Below are 26,394 nucleotides of genomic sequence, written 5' to 3'. Positions count from 1 at the left end.
CTCTTCCCATCTTTCCCGAACCTGTCCCCCAACCCCCACCCACCTGGGAACACACCCCTGGGATTCCCGTCTGGGCTCGTAAACTGGAATCCAGCAGGTAGGCTCACCTGGACTCTGGCACAGCCGTGAACGTAGAGAGCCTGGGCGGAAGGTCTCTCGGACCAACATGGTTGATACCCGTCTGTTTACCCGTTATAGTTGCAAGTTGTTCAGGCTGACATTGCCACGATCGACAGTGACGCTGTCGTGCACCCGACAAACTCTGACTTCTACACCGGTGGTGAAGTAGGTAATGGAAAGTCCAGTACTGCGGAGTTTGTGTGTGTGCATGGTCGGTCGGCCGCAGGGAGCTTGGTCCTTCGGAGAGCCGGGCAGGGCGGCGTTCGATTCTCGCTTCCAGCAGTCCAGTGCCGCTGGTGGGGTTGGAGCCAAGTCTGGTGGCGTTGAAGGGCCTCGAAGCAGTTCCGCTCTGAAATTGAGCCTATGCAATCCAAACGCCAGTGGCAAGCCAGTAGCTGGCCAGTGACAGCCGCATGGTCATTTGAGGATTGTTTTCCACGGGGGGCCACTAGATGTGGTCCTCTGGCAGAAAGTGCACAAAAGGTAAATCATTCAATCTTGTCTTGAGTCCCGCTGGACAGTGGCCTGAGGAAATTGAAAGAACTTCCAGCACCCCCGCCCCAATCTGGAAAAAACTGGAGATGCTATCTCTCCTGACCTGGGTCCTGGGGACCAGATAATGCAAATGTCCTTCCTAGCTTCTCCGTAAGCTGCACACAGCCATGAATGGGCTCACGAGCCTCACGTCGCAAACAATTCATATAGAACTCCGGTGGGTTTGCCAAGCAACCCTCAGCCACAAATGTTAAAATCTAAATCCTCTCTCTGCACCTGCCCCAACTGTGCATCATTTCATTTAAGGGTGGTGCAGTCCAAAAAAAAATTTTTAAATGCTTTTTTCCCAGGTGGGCTTCCCAAATAAGATGCAGCCCTTCTGCCCAGGACTATTTTGGTATGAGACCAGAGTCCTCTTTGATGGGAAAAGAAAAAACAGACCAGAGTGCCTTGAGTCTGGGGAGCGCTTTTATTATCTTCCTATACTAACGATCTCAAGTTCCCTGAGATAGGGAGAGACACATAGCATTCACCTCATTGTACAGAGGAAGGAAACTGAGGGGCCCAGAGAGGTTAAGTGGCTTGCCTGAGGTCCCGCAGAGCTGAAGAACTGGGTTTCACGCGCCCATGCCTCCTGTCTCCCCCCCCCCCCCCCGATCTTTATTCATTCCACTAACTCTGCACTGCCCCTCAAATAAAAGCTTGTCAGTCAGTGATTCGAGTTTGTTATGGTGACTCATTACTGCCAGAGCCATTTCAGCCACAGCTTCGGTGCTGGAGAGCAAAACCCAAGGAAAGTAGCTCACAGTATGGGTTGTAGGGAGATAACAATGAGACCCCAATAAAATAAACCGCCACCGATCTTTTTGGAGGGAGGGGGAGCTAGACCTCCCTCGGGATGGCATCGTTTAAATGAGCAATGGTCCCCAGGTGGGTCAAGCTGAAATTCCCACCCAACTCACAAGAACAGCCAGTGGGCTCTCGTTCTACATTTCCACCCCACGCAGTCTGGCCCACGAGTCTCCGGAAGGCCCCCGGCCACCCTCCTGAGATTCGCTCCGATCCAGTCCAGTTGGACGGACGCCGGAGAGGCCCATCAGCTTCCCGGATCATGTGCCGGGGCGGCCAGCCAGGGGTACTTAGAGAGAGAAATTCACCTTCCAATAGGTGCGGGCTCAGCCTGCTTCTCTCTCCCCAAGCATCAGTGCCCCAGGCAGAAAGACTGCTGAGCAGGGCTGACTCTGAAATGATCTTGTGTTTAAAGAGGAAAGAACGCCCTGCCTCGTAAATTTCCATTCTTTGGGACTGCTGGAAGGGAGAAAGAAAGCACCCAGAGGCTTAGCTGCTTCCAATGATTAACTTTTACCTGTATCCAGTTTTCCCTCTAACAATGACATTCGGCACAGGTGTATCCTGAATTTCCTCCAAACCTACGTCCCTGCTTAGGCTGTTTGGAACATCGTGATACTGATCCCGCTTGGTCAGCATGAGCTAATGCTCTGACTTTCCTGGGGGTAGCACATATTTATGCTGGTGTACCAGATAAGCCTATTGTCTTGTCACTAACATGGAAGTGATTCCCAGAACAACTTCCTTAACTCAGAATGGCAGTAAAGCAGTAGAAAAGAAATCTGTTTCTTCAAAGGACTGTCCGTGATTCAATTCAGATGTCTGCAACTCAAGGTTGAACTGGGATCTGGTGAATATCAAGTGCAGTTTAATCTTACAATGAACTTTTCTGTTTAAAAATGTGGAAGAGAAACTTAATAATAATGGTATTTGTTAAGCACTTATGTGCAAAGCACTGTTCTAAGCACTGGGGAGGTTACAAGGTGATCAGGTTGTCCCCGGGGGGTGCTCACAGTTTTAATCCCCATTTTACAGATGAGGTAACTGAGGCTCAGAGAAGTTAAGTGACTTGCCCAAAGTCACACAGCTGACAGTTGGCAGAGCCGGGATTTGAACCCATGACCTCTGACTCCAAAGCCTTTCCACTGAGCCACGCTGCTTCAGTTAAGGTGCTCAACTCAAAAGACTGGATTGTGTTTTGTTAGTGATAGTATTTATTTCCCCTCCCCACCAGACGGTGAGCCCCATGTGGGCTGGGGACTCTGTCTGACCAGATTATCTTATATTTACCCCAGTGCTTGGCACATGGTGAATACTGAACAAATACTAGTTTTTTAAAATATATCAAGCACTTACTCTGTGCTAAGCCCTGGGACAGATGATCAGACATGGTCCCTTTCCCATTGTGGGCACCTAGTCAAAGTGGGAGGGACAATAGATACCTTACCCTCCCTTGGCCTCGGTTTCCTTATCTATAAAATGGGGATTAGTGACTTGCCCAAGTTTACCCAGCAAGACAACAGCAGCGCTGTGGTTTCAATGCGGTTCTCCCGACGGCTGGCCCTGAGCTATCTCCACAACATCCTGCTGCTGCTCTAGATTCTCATTTATAACCCAGCAGATTTGCAGAGGGGAAAAAAAAAACCAACAGCTTTTTATCTCTGGTGTTAAAAATGGGAGAAAGGCATCAACCCCTTGGCTATTTGCTTGATTTTAGTTTTCTGCATTCTACATTTCTTTGGAAGAAAGCAAGGATTTTGCCAAGCTGCTCCAGTCCAGGGGTGGACTGGTTAGGGCTGTAGACGTGTGAAGATGGTCCACTCGACAGCAGTCCCATGGGCCTCTCAAATGGGGTTCCCCTCCCCGACTGGAGTCTTTGGCCTTTTGGCTTGAGCAGGACAAGTCTGTTCTGAGGTGGAAGTTAATACATTTACTGCATTGAGTGACTTCTGCCAAGACCGTGAGTCAGTCACACTGAGACCAGAAACCCGTAGGACAGATGGAGGAAGACAACTGCAGTAGTCCCTCTCCTACCCGACTTGCGCTAAATGCCAGCCTCAGTCCGGGCTTTCTCCCTCCAGTTACTATCCCCTATCCGGTAGCCAGCCTTCCCACCTCAGATCAGGCTCTAGTGTCCACGTAGCCAAAAGATTTTATTCACCTTACAGAGCTCCCTGGGGCTTTCCCAGCTGTTGGAACACATCCCATTTCTTTCATTTGGCAAATTCCAGCCAGCAGTCCCTCCCCTCTATCTGCGATGCAGGTGAGGGTTCACCCAGGCAGAGAAAATGTTGGAAGGTTGTAGGCTTGTAAATAAAGCTCATATGCATATAGCTTGCTTGCATAGTGTTGACCCAGAACGATTGTCAGAAACGTGCTGGGGCATTTAGATGAGTCAGAATTGAATTAGGCTTTACATTTTACCCATAATCCATCTGAAAAGGAAGTTCCAGATGGGCAAAATTTTCAGGAGGCAAAGATTAAAAATAAAAAAAACACCCTAAAACGATGCGTCAGATCGTTTGAACCCATTGAACTGCCATTCATTTTAACGCCCCCAGATCCCAAACATTGGCCATTTCCAGTGTTGGGTAAAAAATCTGGCTCTCCAGGATGTTGGCTCTGGACTTGGGAGTCTGCTTCACTGAGCATATAGTATGTGTACTTCCATAAGAAAACACAGTGTTTCCCCCATTGGAAAAAATGAGTGTTTTACCAAGTAAATGTCCAGGTCTTGAGTTTTCCATCCTCTGACCATGAACTTTTGAGAATTCTGTTTTTGCTGTCCTGTACATGATATAGAAACTTAGTCACCGCTTCTTGGGGAAAACACTGGGGAAAACATTTGGTCCATTTCGTACATTTGACAGTGACATAATAGTTGCAAAATAAGAACTAAACCATTTTGCCCTTGGGATTGCGAGGTTGGGCAACCCTGTTCCCCACACCTGGCCCAGTATGACTCTTCTTTCTGGATGAGGGTCTGGGCCTGGGAGTGGAAATAAGGAGGAGAATAAGTTCCTTTCAGATTCTCCTGGGATATGAAGTTTCGGCCTTCATAAAGGCGTGGAAAAACTAATGGGAGATGATCATTTCAGGGCTAAGAGGCAGAGGGACAAAACATTCGGTTTCCCCTAAAATCGGTGAGGATGGGATTCCCGGTAAAGCGTGATTCTATAGCTATGAGGTGAAAACACGGCCAGGTCCCCTGAATTTAGAGAAGCAGCTGGATCTGGGGCTGCCCTATGACAAACAGGGATGCTGAACAGTCAGCAAAACCAAGGGCATCATTGGAAAAAGGAGGGGTGATTTTATTCTTTCTTTTACTAAGTTTTCATAAGGCATTTTCCAAAGGTTTGGTTCCTATTTTGCAATTCTCCCGGGAACTTTGCTGATCAGGCCACTGAAGTAGCGTGATCAGTGGATGGGATGAAATGGTTGTGTGGCGAGAGCGGGAAAGACTGGGAAGCTCACGCAGTTCTGTCCTCGCCTAGGGAGCACCCTGGAGAAGAAGGGGGGCAAGGAGTTTGTGGAAGCGGTGATTGAACTTCGGAAAAAGAACGGGCCCTTGGACGTGGCTGGAGGTGAGAACGGTGTCTCTGGGTGGTTTCTGGGTCCTTTATCTTGTTAGTCTCAATTGGGTCCTAGCCACTAATTCTGATAATAATAATTATGGTTTTTAGTAAGAGCTCAATACATGTCAGAGTGCAGATACAAAATAATCCTCATACCTCATGTGGGGGGAGGGGGAGAGAGCAGGCATCTCATCCTTTCTCTCAATCCCTTCTGTGTTGCCCTCACTTGCTTCCTTTGTTCTACTCCCCTCCCAGCCCACAGCACTTAGGTACACATCTGTAATTTATTTATTTATAGTAATGTCTGTCTACCCCCATCTAGACTGTAAGCTCGTTATGGGCAGGGAATGTGTCTGTTTATTGTTGTATTTTACTGTCCCAAGCACTTAGGACAGTGCTCTGAACAAAGAAAGCGCTCAATATATATGATTGAATGAATCCCCTTGTCACAGATGAGGAAACTGAGGCCTTTAGAGGTTAACTGACTTGCCCATGGTCACAGCTGGGACTCAAGCCACGATCTGACACCCAGGCCTGTGCTCTTTCCACTAGACTGTATTGCCTCAAGCCTGGTTAATATGAAGACTTTTCTAGGGTCGTGGAAGAATTCAAAAGTAAGGCAAAATCTACATCATCCAGTGATAAAGTGAAGAGAGTTTATGGCTTTACAAATGAGAATTTCTTTTCCATGCCTTTGCTGATCGAGTTTACAGATTTGGTAGCTGCATACAGGTTGGCAGTTTTAGATTCCCAAACCTTGAATTTTAAGGAAGGTTTCCAATACAAAGAAAGCAAATATAAACCTAGGGCTTGATAAAACTCAAATGGTAAGATGAAGCTATATGTAAAATTGCTGATTGAATGGGAAAAATTAATTGTTCTAATCGGGATGGATAATGGAAGGAAAGAGGAGCATAATTTCTCATTTCATAGCAAAAGGAGGGGAAGAAGTATACAGTTTAATGTAGTTCCTAACTGGGGTGGCCCCGATGGCTCCCTTCTTCCTCCCCACCTCCACCCCACCCCTCCCAGAACACTGGACAGGGGATAGACCAGCTCAAAGCCTGACCGAGGGTCACCCTATGCATTTATTTCTCATTTGTTATTTTTGGCCATTTGGCAGTTTCTGGCCCCACCCATGCTGCTCCAAACTTGAAAGGAGAAAGTGAGTTCACTTTTAGAAGCCAATTCAATTACCTAAAATTAGGGAACAAGACTTTCTCTTCTCCTGGCCCCGATACTACCCGGGAAACAAAGTGGATGCAATCATGATGTGGAGACATCTGCGTGGCAGAACTCACTGTGTGCTGATGTCAGACGTTGGAGAATCCACCTTGTTCAGGGACTGAGTAAACGGAAGTTCTGGACAAATGATGAGAATCAGGGCTTTCTTCTCATTCTGAGCCAACTGAATGTCTTTGCCAGGCAAGCCTGTTTGAGAGAGACTCTATCAGTGGAATGCTTAAATAGGGGTACAGCACTCCAGCACCACCCCAATACCAATGGGGTGATATCATAAATCTTTCAGGCTTCACTAGTCACTCTTTCCCCCCCCAGCTCCCTCCCGCCGCACTCTGAGAGTCCCTGCAGTGGCTCATACCCTTGCTGGCAAGGAAGGGGACGCAAAGCTTTTTCTGGCTTGTTGTCCCTGGGCCGGACTTGCTGGAGGGCAGATGATTACGTTACTTCTTTCCAATTCTGAGCTGCAGCCCGGGCGGGGCAGACACACCACGGGCCTGGCAGGACCTTCCGTTTTCTGGAGAGTCTGTGCCTGAATGACGAGGCATTTTGTGCCACGACATCAGTGTGGGTATGGGGGTTAATTTCTCTGGGTCTCCTGGGGCGAGACGAGACTCTCCATGGAATAAAAAGGTTCGCGGTATCCTGCCCGTTGCCTCTTACTTCCTTGCTGCCTCTCCCAGGATCGCCACGCTCATTCCTGGAGTTCTGGCTTGGAAGGGCAAGAGGTGAGCCAGCTAACTCAGAAGTTAGAGCAGTTTTAAAGGTACCCCATCTCTGTGTACCAGCCCTGGCTCTCCCATTCTGGGGGCTCTCAGTAATAACAATAACAGTAATGAGAAAAATGTGCCAAGCACTGGGGTAGGTACAAGTTAATTAGCTTGGGCACCATCCTTGTCTCACTAGGGGCTTACAGTTTAAGTAGGAGGGACAGCAGGTTTTGAATCCCCATTTTACAGATGAGGAAACTGAAGCACAGAGAAGAGGAATGATTTGCCCAAGGTGACACAGCAGGAAGTGGTGGAACCCAGGTCCCCTGACTTTCAGGCCTGTGCTCTTTCCGCTAGAACACAGTGCTTCCCAGGATGATGGCCACTGACTACTGCTCTCTGCTGCCTGGGTTCACTTATCCTTCAGTCAGTGGTATTTGTTGAGTGTTTACTGAGTCGGACCATGGCACTCTGAGCTTTGGCAAGTGCGGCAGTGTTGTGCTCCTGCCCGTCCCCTTCCCCCAGGAGCTTATAATTTAATGGATTTATTCCAACTTCTTGGATGTAGGATTCCACCAGCGCAGTATGCCTGGAGCAGGGCAAATCCAGTGCCTAGGGAAGCAGCAAACCTCACTGGCCCAGGAAGTGAGCCCACAACATTAACTTGGAATCTGCCATCCGGAGGGCCTGTGTCTCCAGGCTCTGAGCACAACCATATGCACAAACAGGGCTAAGGAGACCACGTGCACTGATAACCTTAATGTTTCTTCTCAAAAACCAGCACCAACCAGCCTCACTAGAAAATACTCTGTAGATAATTCAGGTTCCACAAATGCTCAATGAAATAGCTGGGTGATCTGGGGTAGATTAGGTTTTTTTATTTTTTTGATGGCCTGAAATATCTGTTTCTTTCAGTCGATGTTGGCTCATTCACCCTTCAATTTCCTTACACTTGAAAGGTTCCCTTAAGCCTCTGCCTAGACATTGTTTCAAACATTTGTATGGCACTATTCTATTTCCCCTTAGCATTTCACATTAACTTTCTCATTTTGTCCTCATCACATCCCTGTGAGGAAGGGAGAGGTGCATATTATTATCTCCATTTCACAGCTGAGAAAACTGAGGCCAAGAGAGGTGAAGCGACTAGCCTCAGGTCACACAGTATAGCCATCTGCATAGCTGAGACTCAAACCTGAAGGCGAGACTCCCAAATCTGGGCTGTTCCCCCCTGCTTATTGTGCAGTTCATCCTTTCAGTCCAAAACCTCCACTAAATGGTCTGTGATATCCCATATCCTCCTAATTATCAGCATTATCATTATTATTGTTATTATTCTTGTCATTGCCAGCGTGAGCCTTTATGGGGTGGGTCTATTTAGACAATGGCATAATGCACCTCAGTCATCTGTCATTAACTCTGTTCACCAGGATGTCCCCTTTGGTTTATTTGGCAATCAATTCTCAGCTCCAATTTAATATTCAGTCACCCAGAGATGTGTCATCTCTTTGAGCCAGCGACAGTCACATCTTAATATCAGAGACCCATCACATCTCCAGAGATGTTAGCAGAACGGCTGCAGCTAGAAGAGTCAAATCCGGCCGACAGACGGCTAAGAGACCACCACAGGCTGGGGGATTTAACTGAAGGTGGCCTGTTTTCAATCAAAAAAATTAGCAATTTCCCCCAAAATTAACTCCATCAAAATCCAATAGGATCAAATAGTCATATAAGCCATTAGAGCATTATTTAATGAGAAGCCTGTGTGACAGAACAAGATATCAGAGGGAATTATTTTCAGCTACTAAACAAAAAAAGGTTGCTTCCCTAAGGTATTTGTTTACACCGTGGCTTTTCGGGCTGAAGTAGAGCCATCTACCTCCTTCTAGTTTTGCTCACATACCCATCGAGGGTACGTGCATGGCTGGCAGTGGCGGGAATAACCCACTCACGTAATGCCGCAGTAAATCCCTGAGCGGGCGAAGGCTAAGGAGGGTTTGAACACGAGGTAGCCAGCAAGTTGGCCTGGTCAGTCAAATTAAACAGCCACGGTTCTGTAGCAGGACAAACTCCAGGCTCCACAACCTCTCTTGCAAGTTTTAGCTCTAATCAGGTAATAGTTCAATGGTATTTACTGAGTGCTTACGTTGGGCAGAGCACTTCAGTAGACGCTTAAGAAAGTCCAATACAAAAGAGTAGGCAAAAGTTGTTTCAACCCAGGAGCAAACCATATATCATTGAACTACTGAAGACACGATCATGACACTGAACAGTAACGTTGGATATTGAGTACAATCATATTCCCCCCTGAAACACTTTGGCAAAGATTAATCAATAGTATTTACTGAAAGCGTTCTGTGAGCTGGATGCTGTACTGTACGACTGCACCTCGCTCCTCTAAGTTACTTTCCCTTCACAGTTCACAATAGCACCACTCTCTCTGTTTGCGAAGTCCACAAATTTGTTATTATCCTTGATTTTTCACTCCCTTTCACCTCTCAAATTCACTCTGTCACTAAGTCCCCCAGGGTTTTCCTCCACTGCATTTCCCGGATCTGCCCCTTTCCACCCAAAGGGCCACCAACATGGTCCAGGTACTCATCAGATCTCAAATGAACAACTGCATCAGCCTCTTCACTGGTCTCCCAGCCTCCAGTCTCTTTCCCACTCCAATCCATACATTGCTGTACTGCCCACAGCATCTTTCTAAATATGTCATTCTGCACACCTTACTCCAGTCCTCAAAAACCCTCTAGGTTGTCCATTCTTCTCCCCATCACCTGACACTCAATCAGCTCTCTCCCTCTTACTAATCTATTATCTGCTCTCTTCTCCCACTACACTCCATTTCATCCTCTGTTCCATTCAAGCCAAATTACTTACCGTGCCTCACTCTGATCTCTCCTGCCTTAGATGCCTTGCTCTCACCTTTCCTCCTGCCCAGAACTTCCTCCTACTTTAAATCCACCAGAACTCAGTTCTCTCCATCTCCAAACCCCCTCAGAACTCCCACCTCATCAGAGGGGCTCCCCCTGTATACTTATGATCATTCTCCTGCTCTTTAAGGACTAAGTTATCCACGTATCGAACTTTCCATTCTCTTCTGCCTATCTGTAATTTTTTCCGTTTCCAACTCCCTCACTAGACTGTAAGCTCGTCGAGGTCAGGGAGCATATCTTCTAATTCTATTGTGCTCTCCCACGTGCTTAGTACAGTGCTCTACAACCAGTAAAAACATCCATAAAAGCTTCAGACAGATTGATTGATTTCTGGGTGTAAAGTCCTGGACTAAGTGATTGAAGAGAAGTACAATAAAATCACAGTCTCTACCCTCAAGGAGCTCCCAGTCTTGTATTGGAATGCACAACCCAGTGAAGCCATTGAGGTTATAAAACCTGCTTGTGCAGGTAAATGCTCTTTGACTTTTAGGCTTAATTTGACAGAGATGTGCACTAAACTTAGTGTCTGTTTCTTTCTAGCTGCTGTCAGCGCAGGCCACGGCTTGCCCGCCAAGTTTGTGATCCATTGTAACAGCCCCGGGTGGGGCTCAGACAAGTGTGAGGAACTTCTGGAAAAGACCGTGAAGAACTGCTTGGCTTTGGCAGATGAGAAGAAGCTGAAATCAATTGCATTTCCATCGATTGGCAGTGGCAGGTAGGAGGGCTCAGAGAATCTTGTCCCCCTGTGAAACAATCCTGTCTCTTCTGTCCCTGTTAATCTGTTAAAGGACTGACCCCTAAAGAGACAGACCTCTAAATCCTATAAGGCTCTTTGGGTCTTTCCCACCTGGAAGTATGGCCAAAGTTATGGGATCTGCTGGGAGAAATTGCAGATTGTTTTTTGAGTGTTTTACTTGGTATTTCAGAATCCTCCTGTGGCCTATCTCATGGCAGTATGAAATACAATAAGCAGGGTAGCCAAAAGCCTCAACCTGTTCTTCTGTGAGCCACTACTGAGTTCTAGACCTCTCCCTTCTTGGAGGAGAATCATTGTAATTAATCAGGGACTGGTGGGCTAGGAAACCTGCACAGTTTTTCACTCAGCCCTCTCTGCTCCCTCTTCAGCTAAGCTGAAAAAGGCTGCTAAGGTATAGGAAGGGAGGGAGGGAGACCGGGGCAGATGAGTGTCATTCATCCCAGCCCTGACCTTTGGAGTCATGAAACAGGTGGTTAGAGGTGCACTTAGCTTCAGGAAGGGGCTAGTACAGCATGGTGCAATGAGAAGAGGATGGTCTTGGGAGTCAGAGATCTTGGCTCTGCAGCTGGGATTAGAAAAGGAGAGAAAGAGAGGAACACTTCCCTTTTTTTGTGCCTATCTTCCAACCCCCACCCCTCCTGTCTATCTGCCTGTGGCAGAGAGATCTCCCCCTCTTTACTCTTTTTCCTTTCTCTGTCTCACTAATCTCAGACTGGACAAGCTGGTCTAGATCCTTAGTTCCTTGTGGGCTGGACTGATTAAAGCTTGCAAAAAGTTTCATGATCCTCAGATGGAGGATTTAGGAGAACATGGTTTAGCTTTCCTCCCTGGGAGAGAGGGCCTGAGACCTGTCCACAGAACTCTTTTTCCTGCCTAGCCTTGCTTCCCACTGTCTCCTCAGCCTCTCAACCCTCCAGTCCCCCTGCTCCTCAGCACCCCAGTCAGTACCCAGCCTCTAAGGCTCCTAGCTCCCTGCCCCACAGCCCCCCAGCATCTCAGCAGCCCAGTCCAGCAGTTCCAGCTCTTCAGCCGCCAGCACCCCAACTACTCAGACCTCAGCTCTTCATTCTTTGCCCCTGAGACCCCTGCTCATCAGCCCTTGTACTCTACCCCCCACCCCCCCAGCCTCCTTCAGTTCCCAGCCCTCCAGGCACTCAGCATCTCAGCACCCCAACTTCTCAATTCCCAGCCCCTCAGCCCCCCCAACCCTCAGCCTCCAGCACCCCAGCTCCTCAGCTCCCAGCTCCTCCCACTTCCCCAGCCCCTCAGCACTCACTTTTGGACTCGTCAGGGTTCTCGCCAAAGCATTTACTTACCCACATCTCCTTCTTCTTCCTCTCAGCCATTTATTTTGTGTCTGTCTTCCCCATTGGAGTGTATGATCCCTGAGGACCTTTTAATCAAGTAAAAATTAATCAATCATTCATCCTATCTATTGAATGCTTACTGTGTGCAGAACACTATACTAAGTGCTTGGGAAAGTACAATTTAACACAGCTGGTAGACACATTCCCTGCCCGAAATGAGCTCACAGTCTAGAAGGGGAGACAGACATGAATATAAATAAATGAAATCTGAAAACAGATATGTACATAAGTGCTGTGGGGCTGGGAGGGGTGAATAAAGGGAGCAAATCAGGGTGACGCAGAAGGGAGTGGGAAAAGAGGAAACGAGGGCTTAGTCAGGGAAGGCTTCTCGAAGGAGATATGCCTTCTATAAAGTTTTGAAGGTGAGAAGAGTAATTGTTTGTCGGGTATGAAGAGGGAGGATGTTTCAGGCCAAAGGCAGGATGTGGGCATGAGGTTGATGGCAAGATAGATGAGATCAAGGTACAGTGAGTAGGTTGGTATTAGAGGGATGAAGTTGGGTTATAGCAGGAGAGTAGCTAGGTGAGGTAGGAGGGGACAGAGTGCTTTAAAGCCAATGGCAAGGAGTTTCTGTTTGATGCCAAAGTGGATGGGTAACCACTGGAGGTTCTTGAGGAGTTGGGGTATATGGACTGAACATTTTTGTAGAAAAATGATCCTGGAAACAGAGTGAAGAATGGACTGGAGTTGGGAGAGACAGGAGGCAGGGAGGTCAGCAAGAAGGCTGATACAGTAATCATGGCGGTATAGGTTAAATCTTTGTATTAACATGGTAGTAGTTGGATGGAGAGGAAAGGGTGGATTTTAGTGACAATGTGAAGGTGGAACTGGTAGGATTTAGCGATAGACTGAATATGAGGGTTGAATGAGAGAGATGAGTGTAAGGATAATGGAAAAGTTACGGGTTTGGGAGACAGGAAGGATGGTGGTGCTGTCTACAGTAACAGGAAATCGGGGGAGGACAGGTTTGGGTGAGAAAATAAGGAGTTCTGTTTTGGACACGTTAAGTTTGAAGTGTTGCCCGGACATCCAAGTATAGATGTCTTGAAGGCAGGAGGAAATATGAGACTGCAGAGAGGGAGAAAGATCAGGGTTGGATATGTAGATATTGGGAATCATCTGCATAGAGGTGGTAGTTGAAGCCAAGAGACCATATAAGTTCTCCAAGGGAGTGGGTGTAGATGGAGAATAGAAGGGTTCCCTGAAATGAACCTTGAGGGGTGGGAGGCAGAGGAGGAGCCCACAAAAGAGACAGAATGAATGGCTGGAGAGATAAGAGGAGAATGAGGTGTTGTCAGTGAAGCTGAGGTTGGATAATGTTTCCAGGAGGAGGTGGTAGTTGACAGTGTCAAAGACAGCTGAGGGGTCGAGAAGATTTAGGATGGATTAGAGGCCACTGGATTTGGCCAGAAGGAGATTACTTGTGACCTGTGAGGGGGCAGTTTCTGTGGAGTGAAGGGGGTGGAAGCCAGATTGGAAGGGGCCGAGGAGAGGAACTGGAGACAGAGTGTAGACAACTCACTCAAGGAGTTTGGAGAGGAATGGTAGAGCTAATGGGGGAGATACCCAAAAATAATTTTACATTTAGTGAAAGCTAGAGGAAAGACATAGAAGGCAGTGGAAACCCATCAAGTCATTTAATGCAGTTGCTAATTAGCAATCATTTTTTGTTCATTAGTTCAGTAAGTTGAAACCCGAATTTTTCAATGTGTAATCATTTCAATATCTACTTTTAACAATGTACAACATAAATGTAATATTTAATTTTTAATTGATGACTGGTTAATGATATTTAATAGTAAATAATGCAAGAGTATAAGCACAGCCAAAAGTTATTACTGATCAGTACTTTATAATGAAGTGACCATTAACAATTTGATACTTTAAATATTTTAAAGGATTAAAAACAGCCAATAACAATTATATTTAATAATAATAAATAATGCTCATTTCATTTTAAAAATATGAAAACAGTGAAACAGCAGCATGACCTAGTGGATAGAGCACAGGCCTGGGAATCAGAAGGACCTGAGTTCTAATCTTGGCTCCACTACTTTTCTGCTGTGTGACCTTGGGCACGTCACTTAACTTCTCTGTGCTTCAGTTACCTCATCTGTAAAATGGGGATTAAGACTGTGAGCCCATTTGGGACATGGACTGTGTCCAACCTGATTAGCTTGGGTCTACCCCAGTGCTTAGTACAGTGTCTGGCACATAGCATTTAACAAATACCATAAAAAAACCACTAAATTTAGAGAGAGTAAGTGCACACAATGCTAGAAAAGCAGTGTGGCCTAGTGGAAGGAGCCCAGGCCTGAGTCAGAGGACCGGGTTCTAATTCCGACTTCACCCCTTGTCTGCTGTGTGACCTTGGGCAAGTCACTTAACTTCTCTGAGCCTCAGTTACCTCATCTGTAAAATGAGGTGTTAAGATTAAGACAGCCCCATGTAGGACATGGATTATGTCCAAACTGATTAGCTTGTATCTACCCCAGCGCTTAAAACAGTGCTTGGCACAAAGTAAGTGCTCAACAAGACCATAATAACTATTATTATTATTATTACCTACCCCAGCATTTAGTATAGTTCCTGGCACATAATAAGCACTTAAAATTCCATTAAAAAACACTCTTTAATAATTAATATTTTGTAATCAAATATGTGTTCAGTAAGGATTAAGTACCAAGTATTCCCATTTTAGTACGTTAAATAATTTAATTTAAAATCTGCCATTATTAGCATTTATTGAATGCCTATTGTGCACAACACACTGAGCTAAATACTTGGAGGATTACACTAAAATGAGTATGCGTTATCCTTGCCGTCAAGGAGTTTGCAGTCTAGCAGATTAGAGACAGTAATAGTTAATATAAGAGAAGCAGCGTGGCTCAGTGGAAAGAGCCCGGGCTTTGGAGTCAGAGGTCATGGGTTCAAATCCCAGCTCTGCCACTTGTCAGCTGTGTGACTTTGGGCAAGTCACTTAACTTCTCTGGGCCTCAGTTCCCTCATCTGTAAAATGGGGATTAAGATTGTGAGCCCCCCGTGGGGCAACGTCATCACCTTGTAACCTCCCCAGCGCTTAGAACAGTGCTTTGCACATAGTAAGCGCTTAATAAATGCTATCATTATTATTATTATTATTATAAGGAAAGCGTACACGTGGGGAAGAAGGACTAAAATGGCAGTTAGAGAAAATAAGGTGCGGAGATGAGAGAGAGTAATCAGGGAAGGTCTCCTGGAGAAGATATGACTTCATTCATTCAATCAGATTTATTGAGCGCTTACTGTGTGCAGAGCACTGTACTAAGCGCTTGCTTCAGAAACGCTTTGAAGATAGGGAGAGCAGTGGTTGGGCAGATGTGAAGGAGGAGAGAGTCCCAAACAGTGGAGAAAGAGTTAGCAAGACGTTGGCAGAGGGAGAGACAAAATGAGGCACAGTAGATAGGTGAGCATGAGAGGAACAAAGAGTGCAAGCTGGGGTGTAGTCGGAGAAGAGAGCAGATAAGTAGGAGGGAGAATGAGCTGACTGAGGCTTATAAAGCTAGTGGACATCTCTACCTGGATGTTCTGCCAGCACCTCAAACTAAACACGACCAAAACAGAACTCACTTCACAAAAACTCTATCCTCCCCGTGTCTTTTCCATCACTGTAGACAGCACCACCATTCTCCCTGTCTCCCAAGTCCTTTACCTTGGCGTTACCCTCAACACTTTCAATGTCATCAAATTCTGCTAGGTCTACCTACATATCAATAAAATCCACCATTTCCTCTGCATCCAAACTGCTACCACATTAATCCAAGCATTTATCCTATCCTTCCTTGATTACTGCATTAGCCTCCTCACTGACCTCTCTGCCTCCTGCCTCTCCCCACTCCAGTCCATATGTCGGTCTGCTGCCCAGATCATTTTTCTAAAAAAAGTTCGGTCCACATTGCCCCACTTTTTAAAGCCCTCCATTGGTTGCCTGTTCAATCATTCATTCAGTCGTATTTATTGAGCACTTACTGTGTGCAGAGCACTGTACTATTCACTTCTGCATCAAGCAAAAATTCCTTACCATATGTTTTAAAGCACTCAATCAATTTCCTCCTTCCTATTTTACCTCACTAACTTCCCAGTACAACCCAGCCTGCACACTTGGCTCTTCTAACGTCAGTTTATTCACTGTACTTCAATCTTGTCTATCTCGCCACCAGTCCCTTTCTCACATCCTTCCTTTGGCCTGGAATTTCCTCCAAAGTACAACGCAGCCTGCACACTTTGCTCTTCTAACGTCAACTTATTCACTGTACTTCAATCTTGTCTATCTCACCACCAATCCCTTTCTCACGTCCTTCCTCTGGCCTGGAATTTCCTCCCTCTCCATATATGACAGACCCACCTCTCTCCCCACCTTCAAAACCTTATTAAAATCACATCTCCTCCGAGAGTCTTTCCCCAATTCTTTTTTTTTTCCCTACTTCCTCTCCTTTCTGTGTCACTTGGATTCTGCACTTGGATCTGTACCCTTTAAGCACTTGATATTCACCCCCTTCTCAGCCCCACAACACTTACGAACATATTCGTAATTCATTCATTTATATTAATGAATATAAGCAGAAAGCACTGAGGCCTAGTGGAATGAGTATGGACCTCATAGCCACAGGACATGGGTTCTAATACCAGCTCAGCCACATGTCTGCTCTGTGACCTTGGGCAAGTCACTTAACTTCTCCATGCCTCAGTTATCTCATCTGAAAATGGGGATTAAATCCTAATCCCTTCTGCTTAAATTGTGAGCCCCATATGGGGCAGAGACTATATCCAGCCTGATTACCTTGTATCTCCCATACCATTTAGTACAATGCTTAGCACATGGTAAGCACTTAACAAGTACAATTATAATCATTATTATTATTAGACTCTAGAATGTAAACTCACCGTGGGCAGGGGATATGTCATATTATATTGTAGTAATAATAAATAATAATGGCATTTATTAAGCACTTACTATGTGCAAAACACTGTTCTAAGCGCTGGGGAGGTTACAAGATGATCAGGTTGTCCCACGTGGGGCTCACAGTCTTAATCCCCATTTTACAGATGAGGTAACTGAGGCACAGAGAAGTTAAGTGACTTGCCCAAAGTCACACAGCCGACAAGTGGCGGAGCCGGGATTTGAACCCATGACCTCTGACTCCAAAGCCCGTGCTCTTTCCACTGAGCCATGCCACTTCTCTGAGCCACGCTACTCTCCCTGGTGCTTAGCAGAGTGTTCTGCTCACGATAAGCACTCAATAAATATGATTGACTGATTGGCAGACAGACTAATGATAACAATATCTGCCTTCCCCTCTAGAGTGTGAGCTTTTTTGGGGCAGGGAATGTGTCCACCAACTCTGTTGTAATGGACTCTCCCAAGCGCTTAGAATAGTGCTCTGCACACTTTTAGACTGTGAGCCCACTCTTGGGTAGGGCCTGTCTCTATATGTTGCAAACTTGTACTTCCCAAGCGCTTAGTACAGTGCTCTGCACACAGTAAGCGCTCAGTAAATACGATTGATGATGAATAAGTGCTCGATAAATACCACTGATTGATTGATCAGGAGTTACAGCTTGGTTACCCATTGCTTTCCATGTTGCACAGAAACTTGTGCTCGAGAGATGTAAGACATCCAATCAGCTAGTTACACCCCAATTCATCTTGGCTTTTCCCATCACAACCACCCAGTTCAGATAACAATGATAATAATGATAATGATCGTGGTATTTGTTAAACTTAACGTGTGCCAGGCACTGTACTAAGCGCTGAGGAAGAGACAAGATAATCGGATTGGACAAGGGTCTTAATTCCCATTTTACAGGAGATGTGATTTTAGGAGGGTCTTTGAAGATGGGGCAAGTGGTGGCCTATTGGATATGAAGGGGGGGCGGGGGGGTCCAGGCTAGAGGTAGTCAGCCAGTACAGTGCTTTGCACATAGTAAGCGCGTAATAAATGCCATCATCCTCATCATCACCCAAGGAACCTTCAGGACAGTGCTCTGCCCCCAGAGGCTCATGGTTCGGTGCTCTGGACCCAGCAGGCCACTCAATACAGTGCTGGGCACACAGCAAGGCACTCAGTAAGTACCACCGCTTTCCTTCTGGTTTCTCTGCTGCAGGAATGGCTTCCCGAAACAGACGGCCGCCCAGCTGATCCTGAAAGCCATCTCCAGCTACTTCGTGTCAACAATGTCCTCTTCGATCAAAACGGTTTATTTTGTGCTGTTTGACAGCGAGAGTATAGGGATCTACGTCCAGGAAATGGCCAAGCTTGATGCCAACTGAGGCACCGGAGCTACGCAACCGCCCTACTCCCAATTTGCTTCCTCCCCCTCCCCACCCGCCCATCCCCTACAAAAAAAGTCCCAAACTCCTTCCTGTGAGGCAACCCCCTCCCTTTTCAATTTTGCTCATCTAGGGAAATTACGATTCTTGGTTTTCAGTTTGGGTTTTGGTTTTTTTCGACCTTCTAAAAATGTTTGGTTAGCACTGATAGTTGGCATTACTGCTGTTAATGCACTGTATCCCAAGCCTTGTCCGAATTCTGTGTAATCTAGGAGATTTTATAGTTTTATTTTAATGAATTCCAGAATGATCCAGAGCATAGTCGGAAGTATGTTGTCTTTTCCATGTGAGAGAAACCGGGAAGCTCTATTTTGTAACTGTGTTGTGGTGCTTGATTGTCCATCTGGTGGCGTTCCATTCATTTTTTTACAAAAGAAAAAACAAAAAAACAAATGCTACAGACCTAATTTGTGTTTACTTACTGTCTTACTGATGGAACTGGGGAAAGAAAAAACTGTGGTCCTTAATTATATTTGCAATTTGGAATTTGTGTGAATTGATTTAGTAAAATGTCCAACTGTTGGTGCTGGTGTCTTTGTGTTTCTGCATCCTTCCTCATGGCTGTCTTGCTGATCTTTTTTTGTTGGTGGTGGTGGGTTCTTTATGGTATTTAATAGGCACTTTCTATGTGCCAGTTGGTGTCGTTAAGCACTGGGGTAGAGACAAGCTCATCAGGTTGGACACAATCCACGTCCCACATGGGGGTTCGAGTCTTAATCCCCATTTGCAGATGAGGTAACTGAGGTACAGATAAGGGAAGTGACCTACACAACAGACAAGTGGCGGAGCCCAGATCCTCCGATTCCCAGGCCCGTGTTCAACCCAATAGGCCGAGCTCCTCCCCATCCTGTGCCTTTTGTTCTTCGGGAAGCCCCCTCGCCCCCGGGAAACGCCCAGAACCCCGCTCAGTTCAGTCAGTCGGTTTACAAAAATGGCATCCCCTCCTCCCCCTACAGATGCTCAGCAGTGGAAGGGACGGCCTGGTGAGCGGGAGAGGCTTTGCTCTCCCCGAGCACAGGCACGGTGAAGTTCTGGATGCCAAGAGGCAGGCTCACACACTGAGGCAGGCCCCCGGAGGGCTTGGGGCGGTAGGGATGGGGCTTTGGGGGAAGGGGGAAATGAACTCATCAGCGCAGTCAGGATCTTTTCTTTCATGTGAGGCATCCCCTCCGCGTCACACTGGTCTTTTCTGCCACATTCCCACCCGCATGGGATCTTACCTTCAGTAGTAGCATCATCTTCAAACCCTGGGGACAGCTACGGCCAGTATTTCAATGTATATTGCATGTATATATGAAAAAATTGTATATGAAGTATTTCAGTATTTCCACTGAACCTAAACCAAGTATACATATACTAAGTATACATATAAGTGAACAGGGAAACAGCATGGTGTGATGGATAGAAGCCAGGCCTGAGAGTCAGACGGTCATGGGTTCTAATCCTGGCTCCACCACTTTTCTGCTGTGTGACTTCGGGCAAGTCACTTCACTTCTCTGTGTTTTAGTTTCCTCATCTGTAAAATGGGGATTGAGACTGTGAGTCCCACATGGGACAGGGACTATGATCAACCCGATTTGCTTGTATCCACCGGCGCGCTTAGTACAGTGACTGGCACACAAAGCGGTTAACAAATACCAGAATGATTAATATTATATTGAGGTACAAATGCATACACACACATATATAACTGAACCTCAAAAAGTCCAATGAATTGAATGTATTTATTGAGTGCTTACTGTATGCTGTGCACTAAGCACCCGGGAGAGTACAACTAATACAACAGAGTTGGTAGATACATTCCCTGCCCACAGCGAGCTTGCAGTCTAGAGAGAGTCAGCAGAACAGCAGGCAGCCCCAGGGTCTACGTGTCTTACACCTTGGTGGGCGCCTGGGCAGTGAGTGGTGGGATCCTTGCACTGTGATGCCAAACCACTGGCTGACCCTGGGACCCAGTGCCAAAAAGCTTCATGTGGAAAGTCACCCGAGAAAGCAGCCTTGGTTTGGTCCCCATAGCCTGTCGCCAATAACAATAGCAATGATCATGACAGTAATAATAATAATGTGATTACTATGCAGCAAGCACAGTGGTAGATACCAGATAATCAGGTCGGAAACAGTTTCTGTCCAACGTGTGGCTCACAGTCTGAATAGGAGGGAGAACAGGGTGTTTGAATGAACGGGAATTGGCAGGGCAAGAAGTAAGCCTCCCATTGATGAGCGTCTCCCCAACAGAAACAACAGGTGAATCTTTGCCCCGTCCCTTCTGGTGCATTAATGGGGTGTGTGGAGTGACCGACACCAGGCACCTGGTTGCCTGCAAACCGTGCGTGGGAAGGTGGACACGGGAGATTGTACGGGACTGAAAGCTGCCCTCTGTCTTGTGCATTTTTCCTCAGCAGCAAGATCAATATCGATAGTAATAGTAAAAATGCAGCAATGCATCAGTCCTCGTTGGCACCTCTGCCAGGGGGCTCACCATCTCAATCCCCATTTTTTGAGGTAACCGAGGCACCGAGAAGTGAAGTGACTTGCCCAAGGTGACTCAGCAGTCATGTGGAGGAGGCAGGATTAGAACCCATGATCTTCTGACTCCTAGGCTCTATCCACTATGCCATGGGACCAAGTACCAAGTAGCTTCCACCCCAGAAACAAGCCCTTGATTTGATCACCGTAGACTACTACTACTGATAAAAATGATAATAATTAGGTATTTGTTAAGCAATATGGACCAAACCCTAGACAAAGGACTGGTGTAGGTCGAAGATAATGAAATCGGACACAGTCCCTGTCCCACATGCTGCAGACGTGCTGCTAAGGGGGTGGGAGAGCAGGTATTTAGTCCCCATTTTATAGATGAAGAGACTGATGCACAGAGAAGTCAAGTCACTTGCCCAAGATCACACAGCAGGGAAATGACGGAGCCGGAATTAAAACTCAGGTTTTCTGACTCCCAGGGCTGCGCTCTTTCCACCAGGCCATGCTCCTTTTCATTATTGGTTCTCATTCCATTCCACTTCCTACAGTAAACGTGAGGACGATGTGGTCCGTTATCTCTCTCCCACTGAGAATTGAACACAGGGAACTGAACTCACTTCTCGAAGGACAATGCTGGGCACAATCTATGGTATTTATGGAGCGTTTACTCTGTGCAGAGCACTGAACTAAGTGCTTGGGAGAGTAAAACTGGACAGAACGGAAGCCACAGCCCAGCCCCGAACTGGGCCACCGACCCCGTGGACAGTGGAGGACTGACCAGCTACTCACCTGGTGTTATGGACACTCATAGATTGCGCCAGCCCTACCATGAGGGAATCGGTTGGCACTGGGCTGCTTCCCCCTGGCCACCGCTGCTGCCCTCTGGACCCTCCCATCCCCCTGGTCCCTCAGCCCGCAACTGTATCCCCTCCTTCCAGACAATGCCATTTCCTTTGGGGGTCAAGGGTCAAACACTGCATCGTGGGTGCCAAACCAGGCTCTTGCAACTCCAGGAGGTGATGGAGTTCATTCTTGGTCTCCGCAGGCTCCTCGTCCCCCTCCCATCCCCTTACTGTAGGGGTTCCTCAAGGGTCAGTTCTTGGTCCCCTTCTGTTCTCTATCCTTACTCACTCCCTTGGTGAACTCATTTGCTCCCATGGTTTCAACTATCATCTCTATGCTGATGACACACAAATCTATATCTCCACCCCTGCTCTCTCCCCCTCCCTCCAGGATCATATCTCCTCCTGCCCTCAGGACATCTCCATTTGGATGTCTGCCCGCCATTTAAAACTGAACATGTCCAAGACTGAGCTCCTTATCTTCCCTCCCAAACCCTGTCCTCTCCCTGACTTTCCCATCACTGTAGACGGCACTACCACCCTTCCCGTCTCACAAGCCCACAACCTTGGTGTCATCCTTGACTCCTCTCTCTCATTCAACCCACACATCCAATCCGTCACCAAAACCTGCCAGTCTCACCTCCACAACATCGCCAAGATCCGCCCTTTCCTCTCCATCCAAACCACTACCTTGCTGGTTCAATCTCTCATCCTATCCTGACTGGATTACTGCATCAGCCTCCTTTCTGATCTCCCATCCTTCTGTCTCTCCCCACTTCAGTCTTTACTTCACGCTGCTGCCCGGATTATCTTTGTACATAAACGCTCTGGGCATGTCACTTCCCTCCTCAATAATCTCCAGTAGTTAACTGTCAACCTATGAATCAAACAAAAACTCCTCACGCTCAGCCTTCAAGGCTGTCCATCACCTCACCCCCTCGTACCTCACCTCCCGTCTCTCCTTCTACAGCCCAGCCCGCACCCTCTGCTCCTCTGCCACTAACCTCCTCATTGTGCCTGGCTCTTGCCTGTCCCGCTGTCGACCCCTGGCCCACATCCTTCCCCTGGCCTGGAATGCCCTCGCTCCACACATCCGCCACACTAGCTCTCTTCCTCCCTTCAAAGCCCTACTGAGAGCTCACCACCTCCAGGAGGCCTTCCCAGACTGAGCCCCCTCCTTCCTCTCCCCCTCCCCATCCCCCTGCCCTACCTCCTTCCCCTCCCCACAGCACTTGTATATATTTGTACATATTCACTACTCTATTTTATTAATGATGTGCATATAGCTATAATTCTATATATTCTGAGGGTTTTGACACTTGTCTACTTGTTTTGTTTTGTTGTCTGTCTCTCCCTTCTAGACTGTGATCCCATTGTTGGATAGGGACCGTCTCTATATGTTGCCGACGTGTACTTCCCAAGCGTTTAGTACAGTGCTCTGCATGCAGTAAGCTCTCAATAAATACAATTGAATGAACGAATGAATAAAATACAGTAGATTCTCACAAGGAATTCCCAGTCAAGAGGGGGAGGTAGATGTTTAAATAAATAAATAACAAATATGTACATTAATTCAATCGTATTTATTGAGCGCTTACTGTGTGCAGAGCACTGTACTAAGCGCTTGGGAAGCACAAGTTGGCAACATATAGAGACGGTCTCTACCCAACAGCGGGCTCACAGTCTAGAATAAGTGCTGGGGGGATGAGGGTGGGGTAAACAGCTTTGTGGCAAATCAGGCTGCTACAATCTTTGATTCTAATTCCATCTGGGGTAAATGGGAGAATGCTGTAAAACGCACCCTGTGAAAGAAGGGTGTCAGCTGTGTGACTTTGGGCAAGCCACTGAACTGCTCTGTGCCTCCGTTCCCTCATCTGTAAAATGGGGGTTGACTGTGAGCCCCCAGTGGGGCACCCTGATCACCCTGTAACCTCCCCAGCGCTTCGAACAGCGCATTTGCGCATGGTAAGCGCTTAATAAATGCCATTATTATTATTTTATGAAAGAAGGTGAAGCGGGTGGCGGAGTAAATCGAAGCCTGCATTTCTCCGTGGGACCACTAGGTGCCGCTGCAAGGATTGAAAAATAGGGTTTTAACGCCCACGACGGGACCTTGTCCTTTGTGTGAAACGAACACATGGCACAAAAGTTCAACTCTTCCGTGCGGTTTGTCCTAATTGTGAGCTGGAATCAAACGAAGCACTTCCAAAATCTGACAGCTGGATGAGGAGAGGGTATTTTCGAGGACAGACGCCGTGAAGGAGAGAAAGAGCCTTCCAGCTGTAGAAAAGGCCAGGGACATTCGTTACTTCCCAAACCCTATCTGTCATTTTGGGTAGGGGACATGGCTGATAGTTCTGTTGAACTGTACTCTCCCAAGCGCTTGTCACAGTGCTCTATTCGTAGTAAATAAATAAATGCAGATCAATGAATAAGTAAAGTCAGAGGTCGTGGGTTCTAATCCTATCTCCATCACTTGTCTGCTGTGTGACCTTGGGCAAGGTCTCTGTGCCTCAGTTACATCATCTGTAAAATGGGAATTGAGACTGTGAGCCCCATGTGGGGCAGGGATTCTTTCATTCAATCGTATTTATTGAGCGCTTTGCTGTGTGCAGAGCACCGGGCTGAGCGCTTGGGAAGTACAAGTTGGCAGCATATAGAGACGGTCCCTACCCAACAGTAGGCTCACAGTCTAGAAGGGGGAGACGGAGAACAAAACATATTAACAAAATAAAATAGAATAAATATGTACAAACATATATACATATATACAGGTGCTGTGGGGAGGGGAAGGAGGTAAGGCAGGAGGGATGGGGAGGGGGAGGAGGGGGAGAGGAAGGAGGGGGCATTTGTCCAACATGCTTACGTTCTATCTACCCCAGTGCTTAGAACAGTGCTTGGCACATAGTAAGTGCTTAAAAAATACCATAATAAAATAAATAAATGCCATTGATTGATTGATTGATTGGAGAGTCTCCTAACAAGCAGAGTTCAAAATTCCTTCTCTAACATCAAACTAAAGGTTTGAGGAAACTATTTAATCCAATGTAAACATCCAAGGAAACTAATATATCTTTATCCTGAGCTTGGCATCAAAGAAAAAATAATGTGGCTTTTACAAAAAAAAAAAAAAATGAAGATCGTTTCAAGTGAAACACAAACATTCTGTTCATTTTTGAAAGTGAATGGATAGAATTAAGCAGATTAAATGAGTGAGCTTCCCTTATCTCCAGACGGGTTTACTATGAGTTAGCCTTCTTAAGACTTGAATTGGCCAATATCAAGATGGTATGCACCATATGGCTCCTGGGATGCTTCTTCAGTGGGGCTGACGTGGCTCCACACGGAGCCAACCGGCTGGGCCTTCCCAAGCCAAGGACGTGAGGACCTGTGCCAGTAGCCTGGGAGTTGAACCAATGTAGAATCAACGCAGACTGCCGCACCGGGGTTCGGTGGGAAAAAGCAGCAGCATGGTCTAATGGATAGAAGATCAAAAGGACCTGAGTTCTAATTCCTGCTCTGCCACTTGTGTGCTGTAGGACTGGGGCAATTCGCTTCACTTCTATTTGCCTCAGTTACCTCATCTGTAAAATGGGGCTTAAGACGGTGAGCCCCGTGTGGGAAATAGACTGTATCCAACCTCATTACCTTGTATCTGTAGTTTGTAGTGCAGTGCCTGGCACATAGTATGGGCTTCACAAATAAGATGCTGCCCTCGATGGCAATATCTGCATAGCAGCCTCAATTATATGACTTTCTTTGCCTATTCAGACAATCCAGGTCTTCATGAGGACCTGTCTCAGACCATAATCACCCAGTAGGAGGGTAAGGTTTGACTCTATTCATTGTTCAGTTCAAATGTGGCTGACCTGAATGATTTAAAGGGCTCCAGCTGTAACTCAGAATGCCCCTCTGCTCCACCCAAACCAATTCTCACCAGGGCAAGAAGCAAAGGTAGATCCTGGGCCAGGGGTGTCACCCCCAGAAAACCCAATCTCATTTCCTTTCCATTGGCACCTCCCCACCCCCCTGGATGCATTGGTTCCCGCAGGCTTCAGATCGGGCAGACTCCAACAGATGGAAAAATAATTGGCCGAATCCACTTTTCTTAAAGGTCGTCACATAATTCACCTCATTAGTGACATCACAATATGGGTAATATACGACAATGCAACAAGGAAGGACTTCTTTAAGGCTGAGGCTGAACAGACAGGGATTTTTCCTTGAAAATTACAGCCTCCTGCTTGCTCCCAATTGGCTCAGGTGTCCACTTGGTTGACAGTTACTACTCGGGAACTCAGGTGACTCTGGGCTCCTCCCCTACGCTCTCATCAACTGCTTGGACCCCGGAGATTGTCCTGAACTCCCCATGGTGGTGACAGGGATAGAGGGACCGGGCTGGGGATCAGTCAGTCAGTCAGTTGTATTTATTGAGCACTTACTGTGTGGGGAGCACTGTACTTAGCTTCTGGAAGAGTACAACAGACACATTCACTTCCTACAAGCTTACAGTCTGGCGGGGGCGGGAGGGAGACAGTCATTAATATACATTAATAAGCATGACATAGTGGGCAGAGCCCAGGCCTGGGAGAAGGTCATGGGTTCTAATCCTGGCTCTGCCCCTTGCCTGCTGTGTGACCTTGGGCAAGTCACTTC

The 26,394-nt window shown here is 46.9% G+C and overlaps 1 protein-coding gene across 4 annotated transcripts in view; it reads left to right on the top strand.

Annotated features, from left to right (window-relative positions):
- LOC119950012 (core histone macro-H2A.1) overlaps positions 1–18,940 on the top strand; it is a 111,431-nt gene extending 92,491 nt beyond the window's left edge. For 2 of the 4 annotated variants that reach the window (XM_038771892.1, XM_038771891.1), the window contains exons 5-8: positions 199–289; positions 4,959–5,048; positions 10,465–10,639; positions 18,193–18,940. In XM_038771892.1, coding sequence (XP_038627820.1) covers positions 199–289; positions 4,959–5,048; positions 10,465–10,639; positions 18,193–18,358 — 522 coding nt within the window. In that variant the 3' untranslated portion in view covers positions 18,359–18,940. The remainder of the gene's footprint in view (positions 1–198; positions 290–4,958; positions 5,049–10,464; positions 10,640–18,192) is intronic. The other 2 variants (XM_038771893.1, XM_038771889.1) reach the window with 1 other exon arrangement.
- The last annotated feature ends 7,454 nt before the right edge of the window (positions 18,941–26,394 follow it).

The sequence above is a fragment of the Tachyglossus aculeatus genome, chromosome X1 (genome assembly GCF_015852505.1).
Source record: "Tachyglossus aculeatus isolate mTacAcu1 chromosome X1, mTacAcu1.pri, whole genome shotgun sequence".
NCBI lineage: Eukaryota > Metazoa > Chordata > Mammalia > Monotremata > Tachyglossidae > Tachyglossus > Tachyglossus aculeatus.
Note: the sequence above shows the minus strand (reverse complement) of the source record. Positions and strands in the feature narration are given on the sequence as shown.